Source organism: Pristiophorus japonicus, chromosome 1 (assembly GCF_044704955.1).
Source record: "Pristiophorus japonicus isolate sPriJap1 chromosome 1, sPriJap1.hap1, whole genome shotgun sequence".
Lineage (NCBI taxonomy): Eukaryota > Metazoa > Chordata > Chondrichthyes > Pristiophoridae > Pristiophorus > Pristiophorus japonicus.
In genome coordinates, this window is record NC_091977.1 from 319071141 (window position 1) to 319094830 (window position 23690).

The 23690-nt window shown below is 42.3% G+C and overlaps 1 protein-coding gene and 1 pseudogene across 4 annotated transcripts in view; one reads left to right on the forward strand and one right to left on the reverse strand.

Annotated features, from left to right (window-relative positions):
• LOC139272262 (zinc finger protein 236-like) overlaps positions 1 to 23690 on the reverse strand; it is a 229206-nt gene that overhangs the window by 90072 nt on the left and 115444 nt on the right. For all 4 annotated transcript variants that reach the window (XM_070888579.1, XM_070888578.1, XM_070888581.1 and 1 more), the window contains 5 exons: positions 19461 to 19614; positions 15030 to 15290; positions 11285 to 11544; positions 3237 to 3338; positions 1722 to 1873 (listed from right to left, as the gene is read on the reverse strand). In XM_070888579.1, the coding sequence (XP_070744680.1) occupies positions 1722 to 1873; positions 3237 to 3338; positions 11285 to 11544; positions 15030 to 15290; positions 19461 to 19614 (929 nt within the window). The remainder of the gene's footprint in view (positions 1 to 1721; positions 1874 to 3236; positions 3339 to 11284; positions 11545 to 15029; positions 15291 to 19460; positions 19615 to 23690) is intronic.
• On the forward strand, positions 965 to 1199 carry LOC139278814 (U2 spliceosomal RNA; annotated as a pseudogene).

The window sequence follows — 23690 nt, forward strand, 5'->3', positions numbered from 1 at the left end:
AATCTGGCCGCCGATGAGGGAGCCCATTCGGCCAGGGCTAGGAGCGGAGTGCTTCGGGCCCCTCCCACACAGCCTGCAGAGCACATGCAGAGATTGTGGGGGCAAGGAGCTACTGCACATACGCGCACAATCTAGCGTGCATGTGCAGAGGTCCCAACACTGTTTTCAGCGCCGGGACCTGACTGCTTGTGCTGCGCCACACCAAGGCCTGCAACATTCCAAGGAGTGGGGAGAATTCCTAGGTAAGTTTTCGGCGTCGTTTTTAGTGTAGAAAGTCGGCGCACCTTGGAGGCGGGAGGGGGGCAAACTTGGGCCCTCAGTATCTATCTCAATGAATCCTTTTAACATTTTAAACAACTCGCTCAGATCATCCACGAACTGCAGCAGTTCAAGAAGGTGGCTCACCACCACCTTTTCATGGGCAATTAGGGATGGCAACAAATGCTGGCCTTGCCAGCGACGCCCACATCCCAGGAACAAAAAAAACTTAATCTTGCAACCTGTCCTCATAATTTAAGGCTCTAAGCTTGAGAAATTTCCACTCTTCAAGCAGACCTGTTCCACCTGAAATGTTTTTAGGTGTTCATTTTGGGACGCATAAAAAAACCAATCTAATATCAGTAAAACACATTGTTAGGTGACTGTTAGTATACCAGAGTGGGTAGTTCATATCTTTCATAGGTTTACCAATACTAAAAAATACTTCACTGGGTCCATTTAACATCAGTTTACATTGGGCGGGCCACATTGTCCGCACACCTGATGCAAGACTCCCAAAGCAAGCGCTCTACTTAGAACTCCTACACGGCAAGCAAGCCCCAGGTGGGCAGAGGAAACATTTCAAGGACACCCTCAAAGCCTCCTTGATAAAGTGCAACATCCCCACCGACACATGGGAGTCCCTTGCCAAAGACTGCCCTAAGTGGAGGAACAGCATCCGGGAGGGCGCTGAGCACTTCGAGTTATCGCTTCTCGGCCTTTTGGCTAAGATCAAGTGTAGTACCGTTTCTGACCAGCCACCATGACCTCCGGGTGGTTTCTCCCTGGTCAGGAAGGTATATGCTTGCATTTTTGGAAACAGGAGGTGGGTGGGGAGGTTTGACCCATCCACCTCCACGGAGGTGTGTGGGGGACCTGACCCATCCACCTCCATGGCACGAACCTGGTATTGCAGTACTTCCAGGAACGGTGCAGTGGCTCTAGGCCTTTTGGCTAAGAGCATTGGCGCAGAGTGATCCTTGGCATGTGCAAGGTGACCTCTGGCGTTTGTGATTTGACAAAGAATTGGAACGATTGGCTACGAATTAAAAAAAAAAAAAATGCAGAAAACAAGCGCAGGCAGGGAAGGAGCGAGCGGCAAACCAGACTCCCCACCCACCCTTTCTTCAACGACTGACTGTCCCACCTGTGACAGAGACTGTAATTCCCGTATTGAACTGTTCAGTCACCTGAGAACTCACTTTTAGAGTGGAAGCAAGTCTTCCTCGATTTCGAGGGACTGCCTATGATGATGACATTTGTATACTATTGATTTACAATTTCATAAATTAACCCTATTTGCACCCAATTTGTTTGATAATGCTCCCATGAAGCGCCTCGGGACATATTACTAAGTTAAATCTTCATAAGGTAATACTGATGTATTAAGACTACAGTACAAGGTAAAACAAGAAGCAGTCTGTGAAGAATGTCGTTTAAAATATGACTTGTTTAATACTCACCACATTGATACTGTCTGTGGTAGGAACCTGAAGCAGACTCTGCTGGTGGTAACTGGGGGTTAGAGCTTGTGACTCCAGGCTACTGGAATCCTGCAACTGCTGCACTGCTGTAAACTGACCCTGCTGGCCAAAGCTATCTGTGATGGTGAAACCTAGCACAAAAAGCACAAAAATTTATTTGTTTATGTTCACTCAAATTAATGCTTAAATGACAACATGGATCGATTATTTGTCAACTTGTTGTTAAGTAACAGAAGTATACTTCTATGTCCTGTTGCATTGACACCAGGACTGAGTGCAAGGGAGCAATCGAATCCAGCGTTTCAGATGTCACATATCAAAATGGAAGAATTGTGCAGTTTGTAACCATAATCCAAACACCAAATGTACAGGTTACCTTGCTTTTGATTTCTGTTTGCAATCCAATTCTAGCCTCTTGCACGTCTGGTTTTCTTCGCCCACTATTGGCAGCTATTCCTTCAGCAGTCTAGGCCCTAGCTCTGGATTATCCTCCCTAAATCTCCCCACATCTTTATCACTCTCTCCTCCTTTAAGATGCTCCTTTTAACATACGTCTTTGACTAAGCTTTTGGTCACGTGTCCCAATATCTCCTTATGTAGCTAGGTGTCAAATTTTTGTCTGAAAATGCTCCCATAAAGCACCTGGGGACATTCTACGACATTAAAGACGCTATCTAAATGTAAGTTGTTGGTCAATAAATCAGACTTGGAGAACGGTTCTAATTTTCTTTTTAAGAAATGGGCCTACTTTAAAAAAAATCTACATCAATTATGATAAAGAGAAAGGAATAAACTTCTCCAATTCTGCACATACTAACAAAAAAATCTGTTTTAGATTTATCACAAAATAAGTAAGGCACTTCTCAGCAATACAATAGCTCCTTATTACAAAAAACATATGCAGTGACAATACTGAAATAAAACCCCAAATGATGCAATAGCTCAACAATTGTGAAATGTTGACCACAGTACTCACCACTAGTTCTGACTAATAAACCTATTTTAAAATTTAACACTGCTCAGTCTGCATGGATTGTTTCATCAGCAGCATGAGTTTACAAGGATAGTGATTCAAGAGTATTTTTCATTTTATTGATATGCTGATAGAACATTAGGTTTGTCTGGATGTGTTATTGTCATTAAACAAAGACCAAAATTTACACAGAACATTACACAGAAACCGGCCATTCGGCACGAGTCTCCTCCCACCCTACTTCATCTAACCCTATCAACATATCCTTCAAATTCATTTCTCCCTCATGTGTTGATCTAGCTTCACCTTAATTGATTGATTTGATTTTGCTCATTGTTTTTGGCTGACGTGCCTTGTGCCCAGCACAGCATAACTTTAATCAATATCTTTATTCACATTTAAACAAAACCCATACGTTTGCAATGATTATTTGAGAAAACCAGAGCAACTGAAAAATGTTGCTCTATTTTTCAAAAGCTGGTTATAAGCCACCAAATAGATTTTTTTTTAAAGATTACAACCTTGGGTCAGGCTCTGTTGATCAAAGGCCTGCTGCGTTATAGCTTGTTGATCAAATTGGCTGATATTCTGTTGCAAGGTGTGCTGTCTTGTCACAAAGGAATCTGGAGTAGGAAAATAATTAACAAAACAAATCAATTTGATATTGGTTATGAATTCAGGTTAAAGTAGGAAATGGCAAATATATATTGCATAGAAACAGGCCATTCGGCCCTAATGGCCTATGTTGGTATTTATGCTCCATACCAGCTTCCTCGCACCCCTCTTCCTCTCACCCTATCTGCATATCCTTCTATTCCTTTATCCCTCATGTACTTGTCTAGTTTCCCCTTATAAAGGCATCTATGCTATTTGCCTTAACTACTTGTAGTATTGAGTACAGGTTGTACCTCTCCAGTCCGGGACTCTTTGGTCCGGCAACATCCCTGGTCCAGCATTATTTCCAGCGAGCAGTCGCGACCCACGCTGTGTCCTGGGGCTGGCTGCTCCTCTTTTCCCCGCTGCCTCCGATGTTCCCTCCGAGGTTGGGTCGGCACGGAGAGGGAGTGAAGAACGTGGCGGTTGACTGAGGCGCCGAACCTGGGCCTGAGAAATGCTACGCAGTACGCTTCTGCACAGCGCATGAGCAGAACGTGGCCGGGTCGTCGTCAGCAGCGTTTTCAGCAGTACCCGGTAAGTCTAGCATACTACTGACAACGCTAGGGTCCGTGGTCCGGAAAATTCTCTGGTCCGGCACAGATCAGGTCCCAAGGGTGCAGGACTGGAGAGGTACAACCTGTACCACATTTTCACCACTCTCTGGGTAGTTAAATTTAGATGGCACCATGAAAGTGAATAATATTGAGTAACACAAGACACATAAGTCTTCAAGTCCTACCAACACACCATAGCAACACACGCCTGGACTCACACATTTAATCTGTAAGAAATTGCCAATGTCCCAGTAGACATCATAGAATTTAGAATCTCTTTGTTGTTGGGACTTTAATTCATTTTCCCTCAGACTAGTCCATTCTCCCTTGGGTCATAAAGTTTCAGGGCACTCAGAATATAGCACTCTGTAAACAGGCCTTAAAGTCCCTGCATTGTTTGTGCAGAACAAGCTATTGTTATACATAGAGCCAGTGAATTTGTTCAGCTACATCAAGGTCAGAGGATGATAAAAAGAACAGTTTTGAAATAAATTAAATAAAGCTCTGCAGTTAACTAGTTTTAAATAGGATACATACTTAAGGATCACCATTTGCAAAGCATACTTGCTGTATAAATACATAAACAAAGAGAAACAGAATTACATAAAAGGTACCTTTAAAAAAAATCATATTTTTAATAGAGTAGTTGGAAAATTTGCAGGGACACTGATCTTTGCACTCAAATTCTCAATGTGCGCTCTCTTCACATCAAGCTCTCTCAGCGAGCTATTTCGTAAAAACTACCCATTACTTTATTTGGTAACAGGTTGATTTTCTGGTGGTATGTTGTTATAGTACTTTGGAACTCCATTATTGTGTGCCAGAGGGTAGAAAGATACAAGGTCATGCCTTGAATTTCCACACAGGGAGTTCCCAGTTTCCGAGAAGAATTAAAGCAAAGCACTTCCCAAAAAGTAAAAAAAAACGATCAGTCAATCTATTACATTCTTGCACCTCGCAACCAGCAGCAATAGCAGATGTAGAAGGATAGAAACATAGAAAATAGGTGCAGGAGTAGGCCATTCAGCCCTTTGAGCCTGCACCACCATTCAATATGATCATGGCTGATCATGCAACATCAATACCCCATTCCTGCTTTCTCTCCTACACTCCTTAATCCCTTTAGCCATAAGGGCCACATTTAACTCCCCTTTGAATATATCTAACGAACTGGCCTCAACAACTTTCTGTGGTAGAGAATTCCACAGGTTCACAATTCTCTGAGTGAAGACGTTTCTCCTCATCTCGGTCCTTAATGGCTTACACCTTATTCTTAGACTGTGACCTCTGGTTCTGGACTTCCCCAACATCAGGAACATTCTTCCTGCATCTAACCTGTCCAATCCCGTCAATTTTATATGTTTCTATGAGATCCCCTCTCATTCTTCCAAATTCCAGTGAATATAAGCCTAGTCGATCCAGTCTTTCTTCATATATCAGTCCTGCCATCCCGGGAATCAGTCTGGTGAACCTTCGCTGCACTCCCTCAATAACAAGAATGTCCTTCCTCAGATTCAGAGACCAAAACTATACACAATATTCCAGGTGCGGCCTCACCAAGGCCCTGTACAACTGCAGTAAGACCTCTCTGCTCCTATACACAAATCCTCTCGCTATGAAGGCCAACATGCCACTTGTCTTCTTCACCACCTGCTGTACCTGCATGCCAACTTTCAATGATTGATGTACCATGACACCCAGGTCTCGTTGCACCTCCCCTTTTCCTAATCTTTCACCATTCAGATAATATTCTGCCTTCCTGTTTTTGCCACCAAAGTGGATAACCTCACATTTATCTACATTATACTGCATCTGCCATGCATGTGACCACTCATCTAACCTGTCCAAGTCACCCTGCAGCCTCTTAGCATCTTCCTCACAGCTTACACTGCCACCCAGCTTAGTGTCATCTGCAAACTTGGAAATATTACATTCAATTCCTTCATCTAAATCATTAATGTATATTGTAAATAGCTGGGGTCCCAGCACTGAACCTTGCGGTACCCCACTAGTCACTGCCTGCCATTCTGAAAAGGACTCGTTTATTCCTACTCTTTGCTTCCTGTCTGCCAACCAGTTCTCTATCCACGTCAATACATTACCCCCAATACCATGTGCTTTAATTTTGCACACTAATCTCTTGTGTGGGACCTTGTCAAAAGCCTTTTGAAAGTCCAAATACACCACAACCACTGGTTCTCCTTTGTCCACTCTATTAGTTACATCCTCAAAAAATTCTAGAAGATTTGTCAAGCATGATTTCCCTTTCATAAATCCATGCTGACTTGGACCGATCCTATCACTGCTTTCCAAATGCGCTGCTATTACAGCTTTAATAATTGATTCCAATATTTTGCCCACTACCGATGTCAGGCTAATTCCCCGTTTTCTCTCACCCTCCTTTTTTAAAAAGTGGGGTTACATTAGCTACCCTCAAATCTATAGGAATTGATTCAGAGTCGATAGAATGTTGGAAAATGACCACCAATGCATCCACTATTTCTAGGGCCACTTCTTTAAGTACTCTGAGATGCAGACTATCAGGCCCTAGGGATTTATCAGCCTTCAATCCCATCAATTTCCCTAACACAATTTCCTGACTAATAAGGATTTCCTTCAGTTCCTCCTTCTCACTAGACCCTCAGTCCCCTAGTAGTTCCAGAAGGTTATTTGTGTCTTCCTTAGTGAAGACAGAACCAAAGTATTCATTCAATTGGTCTGCCATTTCTTTGTTCTCCATTATAAATTCACCTGATTCTGACTGCAAGAGGACCTACATTTGTCTTCACTAATCTTTTTCTCTTCACATATCTATAGAAGCTTTTGCAGTCAGTTTTTATGTTCCCTGCAAGCTTACTCTCATACTCTATTTTCCCCCTCCTAATTAAACCCTTTCTCCTCCTCTGCTGAATTCTAAATTTCTCCCAGTCCTCAGGTTTGCATCTTTTTCTGGTCAATTTATATGTGTCTTCCTTGGATTTAACACTATCCCTAATTTCCCTTGTTAGCCCCGGTTGAACCACCTTCCCCGTTTTATTTTTACGCCAGACAGAGATGTACAATTGTTGAAGTTCATCCATGTGATCTTTAAATGTCTGCCATTACCTATCCACCATCAACCCTTTAAGTATCATTCGCCAATCTATCCTAGCCAATTTACATCTCATGCCATCGAAGTTACCTTTCTTTAAGTTCAGGACCCTAGTCTTTGAATTAACTGTGTCATTCTCCATCTTAATGAAGAATTCTACCATATTATGGTCACTCTTCCCCAAGGGGCCTCGCACAACAAGATTGCCAATTAATCCTCTCTCATTACACAAGACCCAGTCTAGGATGGCCAGCTCTCTAGTTGGTTCCTCGACATATTGGTCTAGAAAACCATCCCTAATACACTCCAGGAAATCCTCCTCCACCGTACTGCTACCAGTTTGGTTAGCCCAATCTATATGTAGATTAAAGTCGCCCATGATAACTGCTGTACCTTTATTGCACGCATCCCTAATTTCCTGTTTGATGCCATCCCCAACCTCACTACTACTGATTGGTGGTCTGTATACAACTCCCACTCGCATTTTCTGCCCTTTGGTGTTCCGCAGCTCTACCCATACTGATTCCACATCATCCAAGCTAATGTCCTTCCTTACTATTGCATTAATCTCCTCTTTAACCAGCAATGCTACTTCACCTCCTTTTCCTTTCTGTCTATCCTTCCGGAATATTGATTACCCTTGGATGTTGAGTTCCCAACCCTGGAGCCATGTCTCCGTAATCCCAATTACATAATTTCCGTTAACAGCTGCCTGCGCAGTTAATTCATCCACCTTATTACAAATGCTCCTCGCATTGAGACTCAGAGCCTTTAGGCCTGTAAATCATGGTAAACGCTGAGTCATTTCTGAAGGCAGACTGCTTCGTGGAAAGGAAGGTGCTTGTCCCTAAGGGTATTTTTTTTTTGTATGTATCTTTTGCTGTTTTGCAACACAAACCCTTGAAACTGATCTGTTTGCTGTTTTTTTTTACACACTTTGTCCTTTTAGAATTATGTTGTAATGTGGCCCTTTTTGATTTTTGCCTTTGATTTCTCTGCCCTCCACTTTTATTTATCTCCTTTCTACCTTTTGCTTCTACCCCCATTTTACTTCCCTCTTTCTAACTGCATAGATTCCCACCCCCCTGCCACATTAGTTTAAACCCTCCCCAACAGCACTAGCAAACACTCCCCCGAGGACATCGTTTCCGGTCCTGCCCAGGTGCAGACCGTCCGGTTTGTACTGGTCCCACCTCCCCCAGAACTGGCTCCAATATCCCAGGAATTTGAATTCCTCCCTCTTGCACCATTCCTCAAGCCACGTATTATGCTTCTGATTAATTGTTGTATGATGTGATTCAAACAGAATGAGGAGCAGAATGTTAGTCTCTCCAGCTCCATCTAGTGGCTTGGATTGGAAAATATAAAATTCCCCACCCAAATGAGTTTAAGTGATACGTAACATTGGTACTTGAGATATATGTACTTGAGATATATAATGTTACGTATCGCTTAAACTCATATATCTATATACACAGACATACATATATATATTTATACACACAGAGAGGAAAAGAGAGAGGGAGGGAGGGTGATGCAAAACAATAATGCCATAAAGATCATGCAGGAAGAGTTGGTGAGGAAAGCTTCCATTCAGTTTTGCTCGGATTTGGTTTTGCTGCTACATAGAATCTAAAGGACAGAAACAGGCCATTCGGCCCATCTGATCTATGCCAGTGTTTATGTTCCACACGAGCCTCCTCCCACCCCACTTCATCTCACCCTATCAGCACACCTTCTATTCCTTTCTCCCTTCTGTTTATCAAGCATCCCCTGAAATGCATCTATGCTATTCACCTCAACTACTCCGTGTGGTAGCGAGTTCCACATTCTAACCACTCTCTGGTTAAAGAAGTTACTCCTGAATTCCCTATTGGATTTATTAGTGACCAACTGTTAGCAGGGGTCATGGCACATATCAACAGCTTGGGCACACCACACAGTTGCTGCAAATTACCTTTTCATTGAAAGATTAGCAACTGATGTAATTGCTGCAAATTTACCAGTGATGATCAGAAATTAAATTATTATTACATTAAACTTTTGAAATCATAGTGCGCCTAAAAAGTACCTCGCTATTCTGTATGGGGGTGGGGCTAGGACCCAGCGTGTCTGAGAGTGCCGGCAGCATTGCGCATGCGTGTTGGAGCGTGCGCGCATGTGCAATGGCACAGAAACATTGGCTGGGTGAGTGCTTTCCTATCCCTAGCCGAACGGCTGAAGGTATGCTGCTGCATGCTTTAGTGAGCTTTGCTGCTGGTTGATTGATTTCCCGCCCCTAGCCCCTGGCCGAACGGACAGGCACTGTGTGCTGCAATAGGTGAGGTAGGGACTTTTATTTTTTTATTTATTGATTTATTGATTGATCTTTTATTTTTTTAATTTTTAATTTGATTGCTCTTTTATTTTTTAAAATTTTTGATTTATTGATTGATGTTTTATTTTTTTAATTTTTAATTTTTTAATTTATTGATTGATTGATTTATCATTTATTATTGATGATGGTTCTTTATTTTTAAAAGTGAAGGTGCTTCGTGCTCTCTCTTCTTTCCCCCCTCCCCATCTCTGGCTAGCTGCGCTGATTTCTTAACTCTACACGAGGTTTTTCCTGGCGTACAAAAATAGACACTTACTCCGTTCTAATTTAGTTTGGAGTAACTTTTCGCAGTTCAAACTTGCAAAACAGGCGTAAGTGGCTGGACACGCCCCCTTTTGAAAAAAAAACTGAACTAAAATGAAACTAAACTAACTCACTAGGGGCCCAACATTGCCCAAGCGTTTTTCGGCACAAACCTGAAGTGCGCCGACTTTGCGCGCTGGAAACGGCGCCGGGAAAAAATAAATCGGCCCATCCTCGCCGCTGTTCACAGTCCCCGGAGTCCTGGCATGGCGTGGATGCTGAAGTGGGGGGCGGAGCCAAACGCCAGCGCCGAAAACAGTACATGTGCAGTGGTGCCGGCCCGACATGCGCTCATGCGCAATAGATACAAAACTTGGCACTCGGCCCAGCAGCTGTGACTTCTCCGGTCACTCGGCGGCACCTCCCCACCACCCCCCCGGTGAAATGGCGTCAAGAAGCTCGCACTTCTCCGGTGCACGTCTTCCCTCCCCTATCCCAGGCCGAATGGCCTCATACACAGGCCGGCCCGCTGCCTTTCCCTGGCAGACTTTAAAGATAAGGTAGGATTTACTACTTTTTTAATTGTATTTTAATGGTTTGAGCTTTTCCTTAACTTTTGGTGCTTGGTTGTTGAGGTCCTCTCCAGTTCCCTTCCCTCCCCTATCCCTGCCCTAATGTCTACCGAATGTGCGCTGCTTTTTCTTCACTACCTGCAAGATTTTTCAGAGCTGGCCACATACGCTAACCTAAGTGCATTTGGAGTAAGTTTTTGCTGGCCATAATGTCCAAAACTGTCGTAAGTGTCCGGGAATGCCCCCTTTCGAAAAGAAAACTGACCTAAAAAAAATCGTACCTAACTAACTTACTCTGGAGCAAATTTTTTGGGGAAAATGGCATTTTTTAAACTTACGCCAGAAAAAACAACTTACTCCAAAAAAATTGATGCAAGTCATGGCCAATGTTGGGCCCTAAAACTGGAGCAAACTAAATGTGGAGAATTGCAATTTCTAAAATACTCCAAAAAAAACTAGTTGCTCCAAAAAAAAGGAGCAAATCCAGTTGAAACTTGGGCCCTATATATTTATAATGAAGTTTGTGTTACATTACTCCATTAAAAAAATGACTTATTTTTGGAGTGGGAGACGTATACTGCAAATCAGAGGTGGGTGATTATTTCCACACATTCCATACTTTGAACAATATAATGCAACAGAAAATAAGAACACAAGAGAGTCCAGACCAAGGAAAGGCCATTTGGCCTATTACACCCACTTTGGTCCATAGTCCATTTATGATTATGCTATCATGGACTCTCCTCTCACCCACCATTTGTTGGCCCCCTATTTTAAAGAACACTGGCCCCTGAATTTCCGCAGGTGTTGTCCCGATCTCTGGGCGTAACGCTGGCGGGAGATCGGCAGAACTCCCTCAAGAGACAGCTTAAAAGCAGGTTCCTAACTTGGGCAGGAGATCAGGACAAACCCATGGAAATTCAGGGCCGCTGTGTTCCTTCCCTTCCTTCCACCCAAAATAAAACAAACAGTGCTACTGATATCTTTCTAACCTTCAATGTTGGTCACAATATTTTTAGAAATTAATACATATAAAGAATGTGAATTAATTCTCATGGATCATTCCTAATTTTACCTTCATCCTGTACAAGCTGCTGGTCTGTAAGCTGTTGGCCAAGACCACTTTGCTGAGATCCCACAACTTGCTCTTGGCTCAGACCAAGCAAGGTCTGTTGGTCAGCGCTGACTGTCGAAGACTGCTGTAGATCATCAGCCTGAAGTTGGGCTTGTGCCTGGCCATTTGTAGAGTCAGACTGCTGTTCCATTGATTCGACCAAGCCATCATCATCCAGTGATCCCTGCTGTTGCTGCTGTATCTGCTGAGCAAGTTCATACCTGTAAGCAAGTTTATGTAGGTGGATCAGAATTTGAAAGAAAATTTGATTTTGATGTTGGTCTCATGTAGAAAAGGCAAACTTATATTTCTTTTTTATGCTATGCATCATACTAAAATCCTCATAACGTATGGTAGCCTAGTTATGGGACTGGGCCATACAGGATTAGGACGCCTAGGTTATGGGCTAGCATCAAAGACCATTAAAACCCAACTGGTTTACTAATGTCCACCAGTGAAGGGAATCTGCCACCTCTACCCAGTCTGGCCTACAGGTGACTCCAGACCCACACTATATCGATGATTCTAAAGACCCTTAGGATAATTAGGGATGGGAAATAAATGCTTACTTGCCAATGCTGCCCACATTTCAAGAACAAATTAAAACACGCTTTCATTGTACTTGCCTTCATTAGCATACTGTATCAATGCCATATAGTCACTAGTCTTCATGCACGAAATGCAAGTGTTTTATTCTCCCTCAAGTTGTCTTGCAAGATAGTTTATCCAGAGCATTGCACAGGCTATCCTGTCTACTGTTACAAATTATTTTAAACTATAGAATGAATTATTTGTTTAGTATGTACATAATCCGCATTTGGAAAAGCAAAATTCGGTCAGGCAGAGTCAGCATGGATTTATGAAGGGGAAGTCATGTTTGAAAAATTTGCTGGAATTCTTTGAGGATGTAACAAACAGGGTGGATAAAGGGGAACCAGTGGATGTGGTGTATTTGGACTTCCAGCAGGCATTTGACAAGGTGCCACATAAAAGATTACTGCACAAGATAAAAGTTCATGGGGTTAGGGGTAATATATTAGCATGGATAGAGGATTGGTTAACTAACAAAAACAGAGAGTCGGGATAAATGATTCATTCTCTGGTTGGCAACCAATAACTAGTGGGGTGTCGCAGGGATCAGTGCTGGGACCCCAACTATTTATAATCTATATTAACGACTTGGAAGAAGGGACTGAGTGTAACGTAGCTAAGTTTGCTGATGATACAAAGATGGGAAGAAAAGCAATGAGTGAGGAGGACACAAAAAATCTGCAAAAGGACATAGACAGGTTAAGTGAGTGGGCAAAAATTTGCCAGATGGAGTATAATGTTGGAAAGTGTGAGGTCATGCACTTTGGCAGAAAAAAAATCAAAGAGCAAGTTATTATTTAAATGGAAAAAGAGTGCAAAGTGCTGCAGTACAGCGGGACCTGAGGGTACTTGTGCATGAAACACAAAAGGAGAGTATGCAGGTACAGCAAGTGATCAGGAAGGCCAATAGAATCTTGGCCTTTATTGCAAAGGGGATGGAGTATAAAAGCAGGGAAGTCTTGCTACAGATATACAGGGTATTGGTGAGGCCACACCTGGAATACTGCATGCAGTTTTGGTTTCCATATTTACGAAAGGATATACTTGCTTTGGAGGCAGTTCAGAGAAGGTTCACTAGGTTGATTTTGTAGATAAGGGGGTTGACTTGAGGAAAGGTTGAGTAGGTTGGGCTTCTACTCATTGGAATTCAGAAGAATGAGAGGTGATCTTATCGAAACATATAAGATTATGAGGTGGCTTGACAAGGATGCAGAGAGGATGTTTCCACTGATGGGGGAGATTAGAACTAGAGGGCATGATCTTAGAATAAGGGGCCGCCCATTTAAAACTGAGATGAGGAGAAATTTCTTCTCTCAGAAGGTTGTAAATCTGTGGAATTCGCTGCCTCAGAGAGCAATGGAAGCTGGGACATTGAATAAATTTAAGACAAAAATAGACAGTTTCTTGAACGATAAGGAGAGCGGGCAGGAAAGTGGAGCTGAGTCCATGATCAGATCATCCATGATCAGATCAGCCATGATCTTATTGAATGGCGGAGCAGGCTCGAAGGGCTGTATGGCTTACTCCTGTTCCTATTTCTTATGTTCTTATAAGCCGTGGCTCAGTGGGTAGCGCTCTTGCCTGACTCAGAAGGTTGTGGGTTCAAGTTCCACTCCAAAGACTTGAGCACAAAATCTAGGTGGACCCTTCAGTGCTTGTGCCAAGGGAGTGCTGCACTGTTGGAGGCGTCGTTTTTCAGATAAGACGTTAAACGGAGGTCTTGTCTGTCTGCTTAGGTGGATGTAAAAGATCCCATTGCACTATTTTATAGAAGAGCAGGGGAGTTATCTCTGGTGTTTATATTTATCCCTCAACCAACAGTACTAAAACAGATTATCTGGTTATCATCTCATTGCTGTTTGTGAGAGCTTGCTGTGTGCAAATTGGCTGCCACATTTCCTACATTACAACAGTGAATACACTTCAAATAGTACTTCATTGGCTGTAGAGTGCTTTGGGACTTCCCGAGGCTGTCAAAGGCGCAGTATAAATGCAAGTCCTTCTTTCTTTTATTATAATTTCAACTGAAGTTGTCAAAAACATATTAGAAGGTTTCTCATTACCTGAATGTTTCCTGGTGGATAACAAGATAGCTTTGGATCACTCGTTGAAGACACATTTAAGAGATTGATGGAATGAAAGGATTCAGTCACTGCTGTTTGGTCAGTTCCAACTCAATTAATGGATGGGCCTGAGCCTGTAATATCAAACTGCTCATAAACTAGCAGTCTCACTAAGAAAGGTCATAAGATGTAGGAATTGGAAACATGACACACTGCTATAAATTCAGGGTAGCCTGCTGATGTTGAAGTTAAGGCACATTGTTTGGACGGAGTAAAACATTCTGTACCTGACCTGGGACTGCTTGATGCCGACACACATGTCTAATCGATGCATGTGGTGGGGGAACGACAGTTAAAATGGAATGGATGATAAACTCAAATTACTCCTGCTCGGCTGTGATTTTAATATGCTTGGTTTTTCAGGCGTAAGCTTCATCCATTTATGCAAACCGAGGTCCTATTACATCAATTGGGTGCCATCTGAACCTGGAATTAAGCAAGCTGCCGGCAGCGGTCACCATGACAACTGAATCCTGGACAGCAGACTGAAGAGGCAATTCCAGGTAAGGTTTTAAACTTTCTTTTGTGGGGCCAGGGGGTGCAGGAGTGCTCCGACGGACCCCACATAAAAAGTGTAGACTCCCCTCCCCCGACTACCATCTCTCCTTTCGCAAAGTGCTGACCGCCCCAGAATTACCAGGCCCTGTGCTTACCTTGGGCTTGGTGGATGAATAGTGTATAGAATGAAAACTTTATTCTTCCCTCCACCCCCATGAAGTTTCTATAGTTTCACCTTTCCACTCTCTCCATGAAGCCTCTTAATTCAAATGGCCTATCTGTGGCCATAAACCAAGGGCACAGAAGAAGGACTCTTCACAATATTGCCCTGGAATCAGCTCTTTTTCTCCAGCAGACCTCAGACAAGGCTGGCCTGTACCATTCCATTGTCATTAAATAACCTGATGACTCTAAGCTCAGAGAGGCCTATGTATATAGGAAGGTTGAGGTAGCTGTAACTAAATGCATTTCAAAATGACTTCAAAAGCTCTTACCTATGTGTCTTCATATGCTTTTTACAATTCATGGAAGTCTTGAAAGTCTTCTGACAATAGGGGCACATGAAAGGACGAACCTCACTGTGGGTTGACATATGCCTCTTCAGACTGCCATTAGTGGTGAAAGTGCCATCACAAATCAGACATTTGTAGGCTTTGAGGCCAGAATGCGTCCGGATATGTGACTTAAGGACACCCGATGAAACAAAGGCTCTGCCACACTGTGAGCATTTGAAAGGTTTTTCACCTGTATGAGATCTGAAATAAGAACAAATTAGTTGGCCACAACCATCACCACCATGCAAGTAGAGAATTTCAAAACAGCAGGACTTTCTTTCCTCCCTCATTTCAGCTTCAGTGATAATAAGTACTGAATAGAAGATAGTCACCAATAACTCCAATTAGGAATTCAGCAAAAAATTCCTTACCTAGAGAACGGTGAGAATGTGAAACTCGCTACTGAAAGGAGTGGTTGTGGTGAATAGCATAGATGGATTTAAGGTGATGCTTGATAAACAATGAGGGAGAAAGGAATAGAAGGATATGATGATAGGCTGAGATGAAGTAGAGTGTGGAGCATAAACACAGACACGGACCAGTTGGGCCGAATGGCCTGTTTCTTTGCTGCAAATTCTATGTAATGCTGTGTAATATAATTACATATGTAAGGGAGAAATTCATTCAAACTCTTCATGATGATTACTTGCTATAAATGTTTCAGTAGAATAACCCTTTTCTCTGAACGTCAAAATGTCCTCGTTGCTCGGAAGCTGAAGTCTCAACTAGAGGACGCCCTGGAAAGTGTTTTTGTTTTGGCCGCAATCGGCAATTCAGGTGCAAATTGCACTAGTTTTCATAAGTTTTTTTGCTCAAGTTCCTGTTCAAACTCATTTGCATATCGCCTAATGCAAAATCTTCCATGAAGCAGCACAATTGGGCAGTGTTTTAGAACATAATTGTTTTTGCATGAAAAAATATTCCTTGATATATTTGAAAGTGGTAAACTGGTGCAGTATTTTTAATACATTAACAAAAAAAATAAGAATTTTTAATCAGTGTCTAGTCCACCACATGAGTAACCTGATTTTAAATAATTGAAAATGACTTTAAAAAACTATACAAAACCATTTGCTAGTTATATTGGTGCACACTTGTCAGTTTCTTAGTAAATTAAGAAATGTTTTGAAACGTGCAAATTATTGGCCTTGTGCCAAAAAAGCTTAATTTTAAGAACTGCCTCGAAGGCCTGCAAACAAGCACAATTAGTGGGAATTCGCCATGGTGATTAAGTTTATCTGGGGGCGTAGCCAGTTTTGTGGGTAGGGCCTGCTTCCAGTGCAATGCTTTTTAAACTGGCTCAAAAGATCGCGGAAACACGATTTGCACTGAACGTATTTTGCGCTTGAAATTCCGCAATCTTTTGCGCCGGTTTGGCCGAAAAATACATCGCAATGGAGTGCAAATATACAGGCTCCTGTATTTGGAATTTATTTATTGATCAAGTCAAGTCTGACTGCCTCAACATTCCTTTACTATTTATTCACTTAAAAAATAATGTTCACAGGCATTCAAGTAAGATTTAAACTTATGTTCTTAGAATCCTTCGTGAATTGGCAGTTTCTGTCATTTCTTAAATAAAAACAGTAAATGCTGGAAATGTTCAGCAGACCGAACCATTTGAGTATTTCTAGCATTTTCTGTTACTGTTTCAGATTTGCAGTACCTGCAGTATTTTGCTTTTGCATCAGTCATTTCTGAAATGTTTTTCTTTTTTTTTCTCCACTGGCACTTGGCTTCCCATGAGCCTTAGTTCAACTGTTGTAATTCTCTTTGTGCTAAAAATTGGGTTGCTTAACGCCACCCGTTGGCACCTGTGAGGGGCGTTAACGCACCACTAAGCGCTTACCGGCCGAGCTCCGTGAATATTAAATATGTGGCTGGAAGCCTCTTTTTTCACCTCCATTTTGAATATAACTGCATGTGGAAGGGTGTCACACAATTCGTCAAATCTGGCAGTTAAACCGAGGCAGGGACTGTTGCATCCAGGAGGTAAGTGGCTTTATAACTACCTCTTGACTCCAGGGTACCTACCTAACCGCTCCCCCCACCCCCAAAGCAATCGGAGACCTCACCACGAGGTCTCTGATCGCCTCCCCAGGCCTCCAATCCCCACCATGAGGCCTCCCCTCACCCTCCCCCTCACCACCGATGATGCTGAGACCGGCCACAAACCTCCGGTGGCCGGACCTGATCCTCTCTCCCCCCACCTCCTCCATCAACCCCCAGCCTCCGTTCCCACCCCCCCTCCAAATCCGAGCCTATACCGATCCCTGACCTCCCCCCCCCCCACCCGATCTCTAGCCTCCAACCCCCACCCGAGCCCCAACACCACCTCTCCCTCCCGATCGAGCCAAGGCCAATTCCTGACCTCCCCCCACGCCTGCCGATCCCTGACACCACCCCCCCACCATTCCCAATCTCCTCCCGAGCCCATGCTGATCTCCGACCTTCCTCCTCACCCACCACCAGCCTCCCACCCGTCTTGGAGGCCGCCCTGTCCCTATCCCGCCAACCTAGAGAAAATTCTGGCCTACTTCTTTTCCCATGATTGCTAATCTCCCCATAGCTTTTAGTTGTTGGTGCCATTGATATTTTGCATAGAATTTACAGCATAGAAAAAGGCCATTTGGCATAACCAGTCTATGCCATTGTTTATGCTGCACATGAGCTTCCTCCCATGCTATTTCCCTCACCTCACCCAATCAACATATCCTTCTATTCCTTTCCCCCCATGAGCTTATCTAGCTTCCCCTTAAATGCCTCAACTGCACCTTGTGGTAGCGAGTTCCACATTATAACCACTCACTGGGTAAAGAAGATTCTCCTGAATTCCTTATTGGATTTATTCGTGACTATCTTATAGTTATGGCCCCTAGTTTTGGACTCGCCCCCAAGTGGAAACATTTTCTCTACATTTACTCTATTGACCCCTTCCTAATTTTAAAGACCTCTAATCGGGTCACCTCTCAGGCTTCTCTTTTCTAGAGAAAAGTGCCCCTGCCTGTTAAACCTTTCCTGATAGTTAGAACCACTCATTTCTGGTATCATCGTAAATCATTTTTGCACCTTCTACAGTGCCTCTATATCTTTTTTGTAATATGGAGGCCAGAACTGAGCAAGTACATACTTGGAGTGGGAAGTAATGTGCTGCTGCAGGTTTAAAAGGAGTGCATGCTGTTAGGAAAAATGGCCGCTCCACAGCAATGCAAATATCCAAGTCGTTAGTAAAGGCAAAAAAAACTAAAACAAGCTCCAAAGAGGAAACCTAAATAAGTTATCAATGTCATAGATTCTTACAGAACAGAAGGGGGCTCATAATGCCTGTGCCGACTTTTTGAAAGAGCTACTCAATTAGTCCCACTACCCTGCTCTTCCCCCATAGCCTCAATATTAAACTCACTAAGTTAATTTCCGCATTCTCCATAGCAGCTAGCAATCCTGAACATTCATTTTATACAGGTCTGAAGAGGAACCAGCATAAATGAAGTGAAAATACAGAAAATTGGATGTACAATATAATTTTTTGCCTTATTTTGCATGCAACCACCCAAAAACTGGCACACACATCTTGTGGCTGCCAGAAACAACGGTGGTAATTGGGGCGCACCAAAAAAATGGGTGGAAACTTGGTGTAAAGTCCAGTGTCTATGCTAACATATGAAGGATGGTCACTCTGGAGGGCGATTAACGCCCATGGAACTGTAATCCAGCAAGAGTCAGCACCTATAGAAGGAGAGGACATTGGAGTCAAAAAACAACACAAAATTCTAAACATAGAAGAAAAAGGATAAGGCTGAATTAGCACTAGAAAGGCCCCTGCAGGCATCATACAAGTATTTGGAGGGCTGGATCTAGTACAGGTGTTGCATTTTGATGGTCACGGTCGTACATTGTAAGTTTCCGTAATATTTCCCCCTTGAAAATAATCATTCAGCATTTCATCTGGTTACATGAATTGGCACGTAGTAGAATTTATTTCTTTTTTATTCAAAATTTTGGAAGCAAAACTTGAATAATTTATTGATTAATTTGCAACTACAATATAAAATGTATAGTGTAATGCAACATCTTTTCCATTACATGTGTAAGGAAATTCATTAAACTGTCTATCTTCAAGAACAGAAGCAGATTCAATAGTAACTTTCAAAAGGAAATTGGATGTATACTTGAAAAGAAAAAATTTGCAGGGCTGTGGGGAAAGAGCAGGGGAAGTGGGACTAATTGAATAGCTCTACCAAAGAGGCACACTGGGCCGAATGGTCCCCTTCTGTGCTGTATGATTCTATAATGGTATCAGCTACAGAAATTATATGCAAACTTGCCACAATACCACTTTAAACTATAAACAAATGATGTTATCACTTATACCTGATATGTTGTTTAAGATGACTAGATTTTTTAAAGCCCTTGTTGCAATATGCACATTTGTACGGCCTATCCCCACCCAGTCCGTCAGTTATGATACCATTGGCCAGGTAATGACTGTACAACTGGCTATTCCGTGGGGTTTGCTGGATGAGACCTACAGTGAAAAAGAAGTGAAACTTTTAAGTAAACTTCATTTTTATGCATTTTAAAAGCTTAATGATAAATTCAAGGTTTTTTCCGGTTAAAAACAAAAGGTAAGCTGTAAATAGAAACTAATATGAAATGAATCAGTCATTGGCTTTAGCCACTGCTTACCACTATGTGGTTTGTAACTATTTTATTTTTAACTTACAGAACAGTTAAACACACTATATGACTGACATGAAGTAGTCATATTAATTTCCCAATGCACTGTGGTTGGGCTGAACATCATGAATTCCACAATACAATGAGTCATACAGTCATTACAGGCAAATTGCCACCTAATTACACACTTTTGGAAATAATTTATTTGCAGTAACACACAAAATAAAGGTCCATAATAGGATTAGGTACTAGAAAAACAAGAGAAAAGGGATACAAGAGTAATGATCACAATGCCAGAGAGCAGCTATTTAAAATAAATATATCATAAACAATCTTTAATTCCAGACTGGATATCTCATGTACAATTTAAAGCTAAACTATAAACAAAAATGCTAATGACTATTAAATATATTATATAAATACATATTATAAGCATCAGCATCTTTGTAGACATGTAAAGTACTGATTTTTAAATTTGGGCAAGCAACCCATATTGTAACATTTCCATTTCCACCATCAGCTACTCAGAGTACTTTTTGCTTAAATTGAAATTAAAATCCAAAAATGCTAAAAAAATACACACCAGGTCAATTGGCATTTGAAAATGGAAATTATGCATCAAGGTTTTTGGTATTAGCACTAGAAAAAGGAAAGCAAGAGAGGCCTTTTATTAAGCAGAGCAAAACAAAAAAGCTTTTTACTTCCTTTTTCCAGTGCTGAGAGAGGCGCCCATTTAAATCGGAAATGAGGAGGAATTTCTTCTCTTAGTAGGTCGTGAGTCTTTGGAATTCTCTACCCTAGAGAGCTGTGGAGGCTGATTAACTGAATAAGGGAGTCAAGGGTTATGGGAAGCAGGCAGGGAGGTGGAGTTGAGGCCAAGATCAGATCAGTCATGATCTTATTAAATGGCGGAGCAGGCTCAAGGGGCCTATTTCTTATGTTCTTGTGTTAGCGAGAAGTTCATAGTCCTGTAAGTTTGGTCTGTCCATCCAGGCACCAAAAGTGAAAGATCACTTTGCTAAACCCATGAGCCATCTATATGTACCATAGGCAAGTGATCTACTTTTATGTTCATTCGTTATACTATTACCACGGATAACCTATACCACACTCATGCTTCTTATGAGCCAAAAAACTTAACATTACTAAAGTGCTTCTCACAGAGAGAACATCTACAGTGCTTCAAAGAAAAAAAAAAAAATTTGTGTTAGAATAGGGAAGCAAAGACATTGTCAAACAGACAGGTTTTAAGAAGGCTTTTGAAAGCAGAGAAGAAAAATTTGGGGAGCAAGTTTCTGAGAAGGGGAGCATTGTAGCTAAAGGAAATGCCACCAATGAAGGCGCAGAGGGAGCAGGGAATGAGAAGAGCGCCAAGGAATGAGAAGCAGAGATTGCATGCAGGGATGACAGCTGGACGAAACTGAAGAAATAGGTTAGAGCAAGGTTCTAAAAGGGATTTATAGATGAGCACAAGGATCTTATAGTTTATCCATTAGGATACAGGAAACTATTGAAGCTGTGCAAGGATATGTGTGATGAGGGGTTGGGGGCTATGTGTAGCACAGGACATGGGGCCGCAATGTCCTAGACAAGTTATGGCTTGTGGAAGGCGGAGTATGGCCAGAAAAAGCCTCGAAAAGTTGAGCCTTAAGATGACAAAGATATGGACTATAATGTCAGCATTGGTGGCGGGGGAGAGGTGGCATGGAGGAAAGAGGTAAAAACGGTGGAAGGATCGGATGCAGAGAAGGAAGCTCAGCTCAGCTTAGTCCATTTAAGTTATGGGCTGAAGCAAAACTACGTATTTTGCAGCTATCCTACATCATGCAAGTTGCCCCACGAGACAGAACTGCCGAGCTAATGAGGTAACTTTTAATGCTACCTGGACACCACGTTTTGCCTTTGTATACATTCCATCAACCCTTTCTTGCAGATTTGTTACCATTGGGCACAAAAACAATTGGGAGGAATTCCTGAGGTTCTTGGTCCTTTCGATTAGAAAAAAGGCAAAGGCCCTTCTGCCATCACATTAAGTAACATCTTTGCTTGTCAGACTTAAAATAGACAGTAAGTTTTTGGTTCACATTGAATTCTAATGTCATTTTTAAAATAAATGTGGGACGAGGGCAAAGGACTGCCCAAATGAGATTCAGATTCCCAAGGACAGACGTTCAGAAACCATTTGAGTAAAGAGTAGGGTTATAGTAATGTAATTTCCTGAGAGAAAAGCTTTAAATTTGTGGTTTTAGAAGTTTCTTAGGAGACTGCAATTAGAAGATTAACTGAGATCTTGAAACGCAAGCTCCAATGGTGAATTTGTAAATTAAAGGATTTAAGTCAATTAGCCCCGTCCTGCAGTCGAGGCAGAAATATCTATTGGAGCTTGGATTATCCCCCATCAAGAACTACAGAAGGTAGTTTAGCACCTATGTAATTTCACTCGGTAAAGTATGAACAGTACCTTGCAAGAGACACTAAATATTCTATTTATATTTATACAGCTTTTGTTCTTTTTCAGTAGAGCTTGCTTCCAGTCCGGCAACACCTCAATTTAAAAATTCTCATCCTTGTTTTCAAATCCCTCCATGGCCTCGCCCCTCCCTATCTCTGTAACCTCTTCCAGCCATACATACCTCTGAGATTTCTGCCTTCCTCCAATTCTGGCCTCTTGTACATTCCCGATTTTAATTGCTCCACCATTGGCAGCCACTCCTTCAGCTGCCTCGGCCCCAAGCTCTGGAATTCCCTCCTGAAACCTCTCCACCTCTCTCTCTTCCTTTAAGATGCTCCTTAAATCCTATGTGTCCCAATATCTCCTTATATGCTCGGTGTCGAAGTTTGCCCCATAACGCTCCTGTGAAGCGCTTTGGGATGTTTACTATGTTAAAGGTGCTATATAAAGGCAAGTTGTTGTTGTTGAAGGGACAGTGTTGCCAATACATGGTTCAGTTAACAATTGATTGGTTTTGTCCTTATTGTCCCTTTAAGTTGGTCAAGAAAAGAATGTTGCATAATTTGATGGAGAAGAACCTCTGTCATTTTTCTTAATGAAAGAATCTCTCCCCTCCTAACCCCATGCACTGGTAATGCTGAATTAAAAGAACAGAGCAGGGGTGAGCATCACATGAAGGAATTTTGTCGTCAGATAAAGGAAAGGGAACAACACCCAAGACTTGGATCCAGAGAAATGCAGTAACATATTCCCCCACAGCAATGTAATCTGTAGCCCAAGTTTACTGCCTTGTGTAAAGGAATCTTGTAGTGCTTGATGAGGTTTCTGCTAAACCAGTTTGCCTTCTTGTTTTCCAAATCTGGTGGGGTATGAGACTGTCAACAAAGTTGGCACCAAAATTCCCGGGCCTGGGAGGATAGAACATGGGCATAAGTCAAGCCAGGGATGGACAGAATTTGGAGCGGAAACTATTCTGCTGGGTTTCTGTTTATATTGTGCAGGTCGGATGGGAGGGGAAGTGAAGGTGCTTCTTGCACCTGCCCTTTCCATCCTGATGTCACTCGATGAGGCAGTACAGCCGACCAGCTGCCATTAGCTGAAGGGGCAACAAAGAAAGTGCAGTCATTTTTCTTATAAAAATCACCCCCCCACCCCCCTCAACATAGCAGCAGGGTGTTGCTGCAATAATCCTTGTTTCTCCACAAGGCCTGCTCACTTTATGATAATGATCACATCCCTGGGATTTAGGGCAGAGTCAATGTCAGGGCAGAATGGTTCTATCATCGCTGCACTGGAGCTCAAGTAATTTTGGCCACAATTATCTCTGTCTCTAGAACCTTGTACCGATTTGTTTTTTTGAGACTTTATGCCCACAACAGAACCAATAGGCCTTGGACCAGAGACTGTAAAGAATGTTGAGCCAACCAATCTGCTTGTGGTTTCAATTTGCATAGTTAAGTAAGGTATCAAAG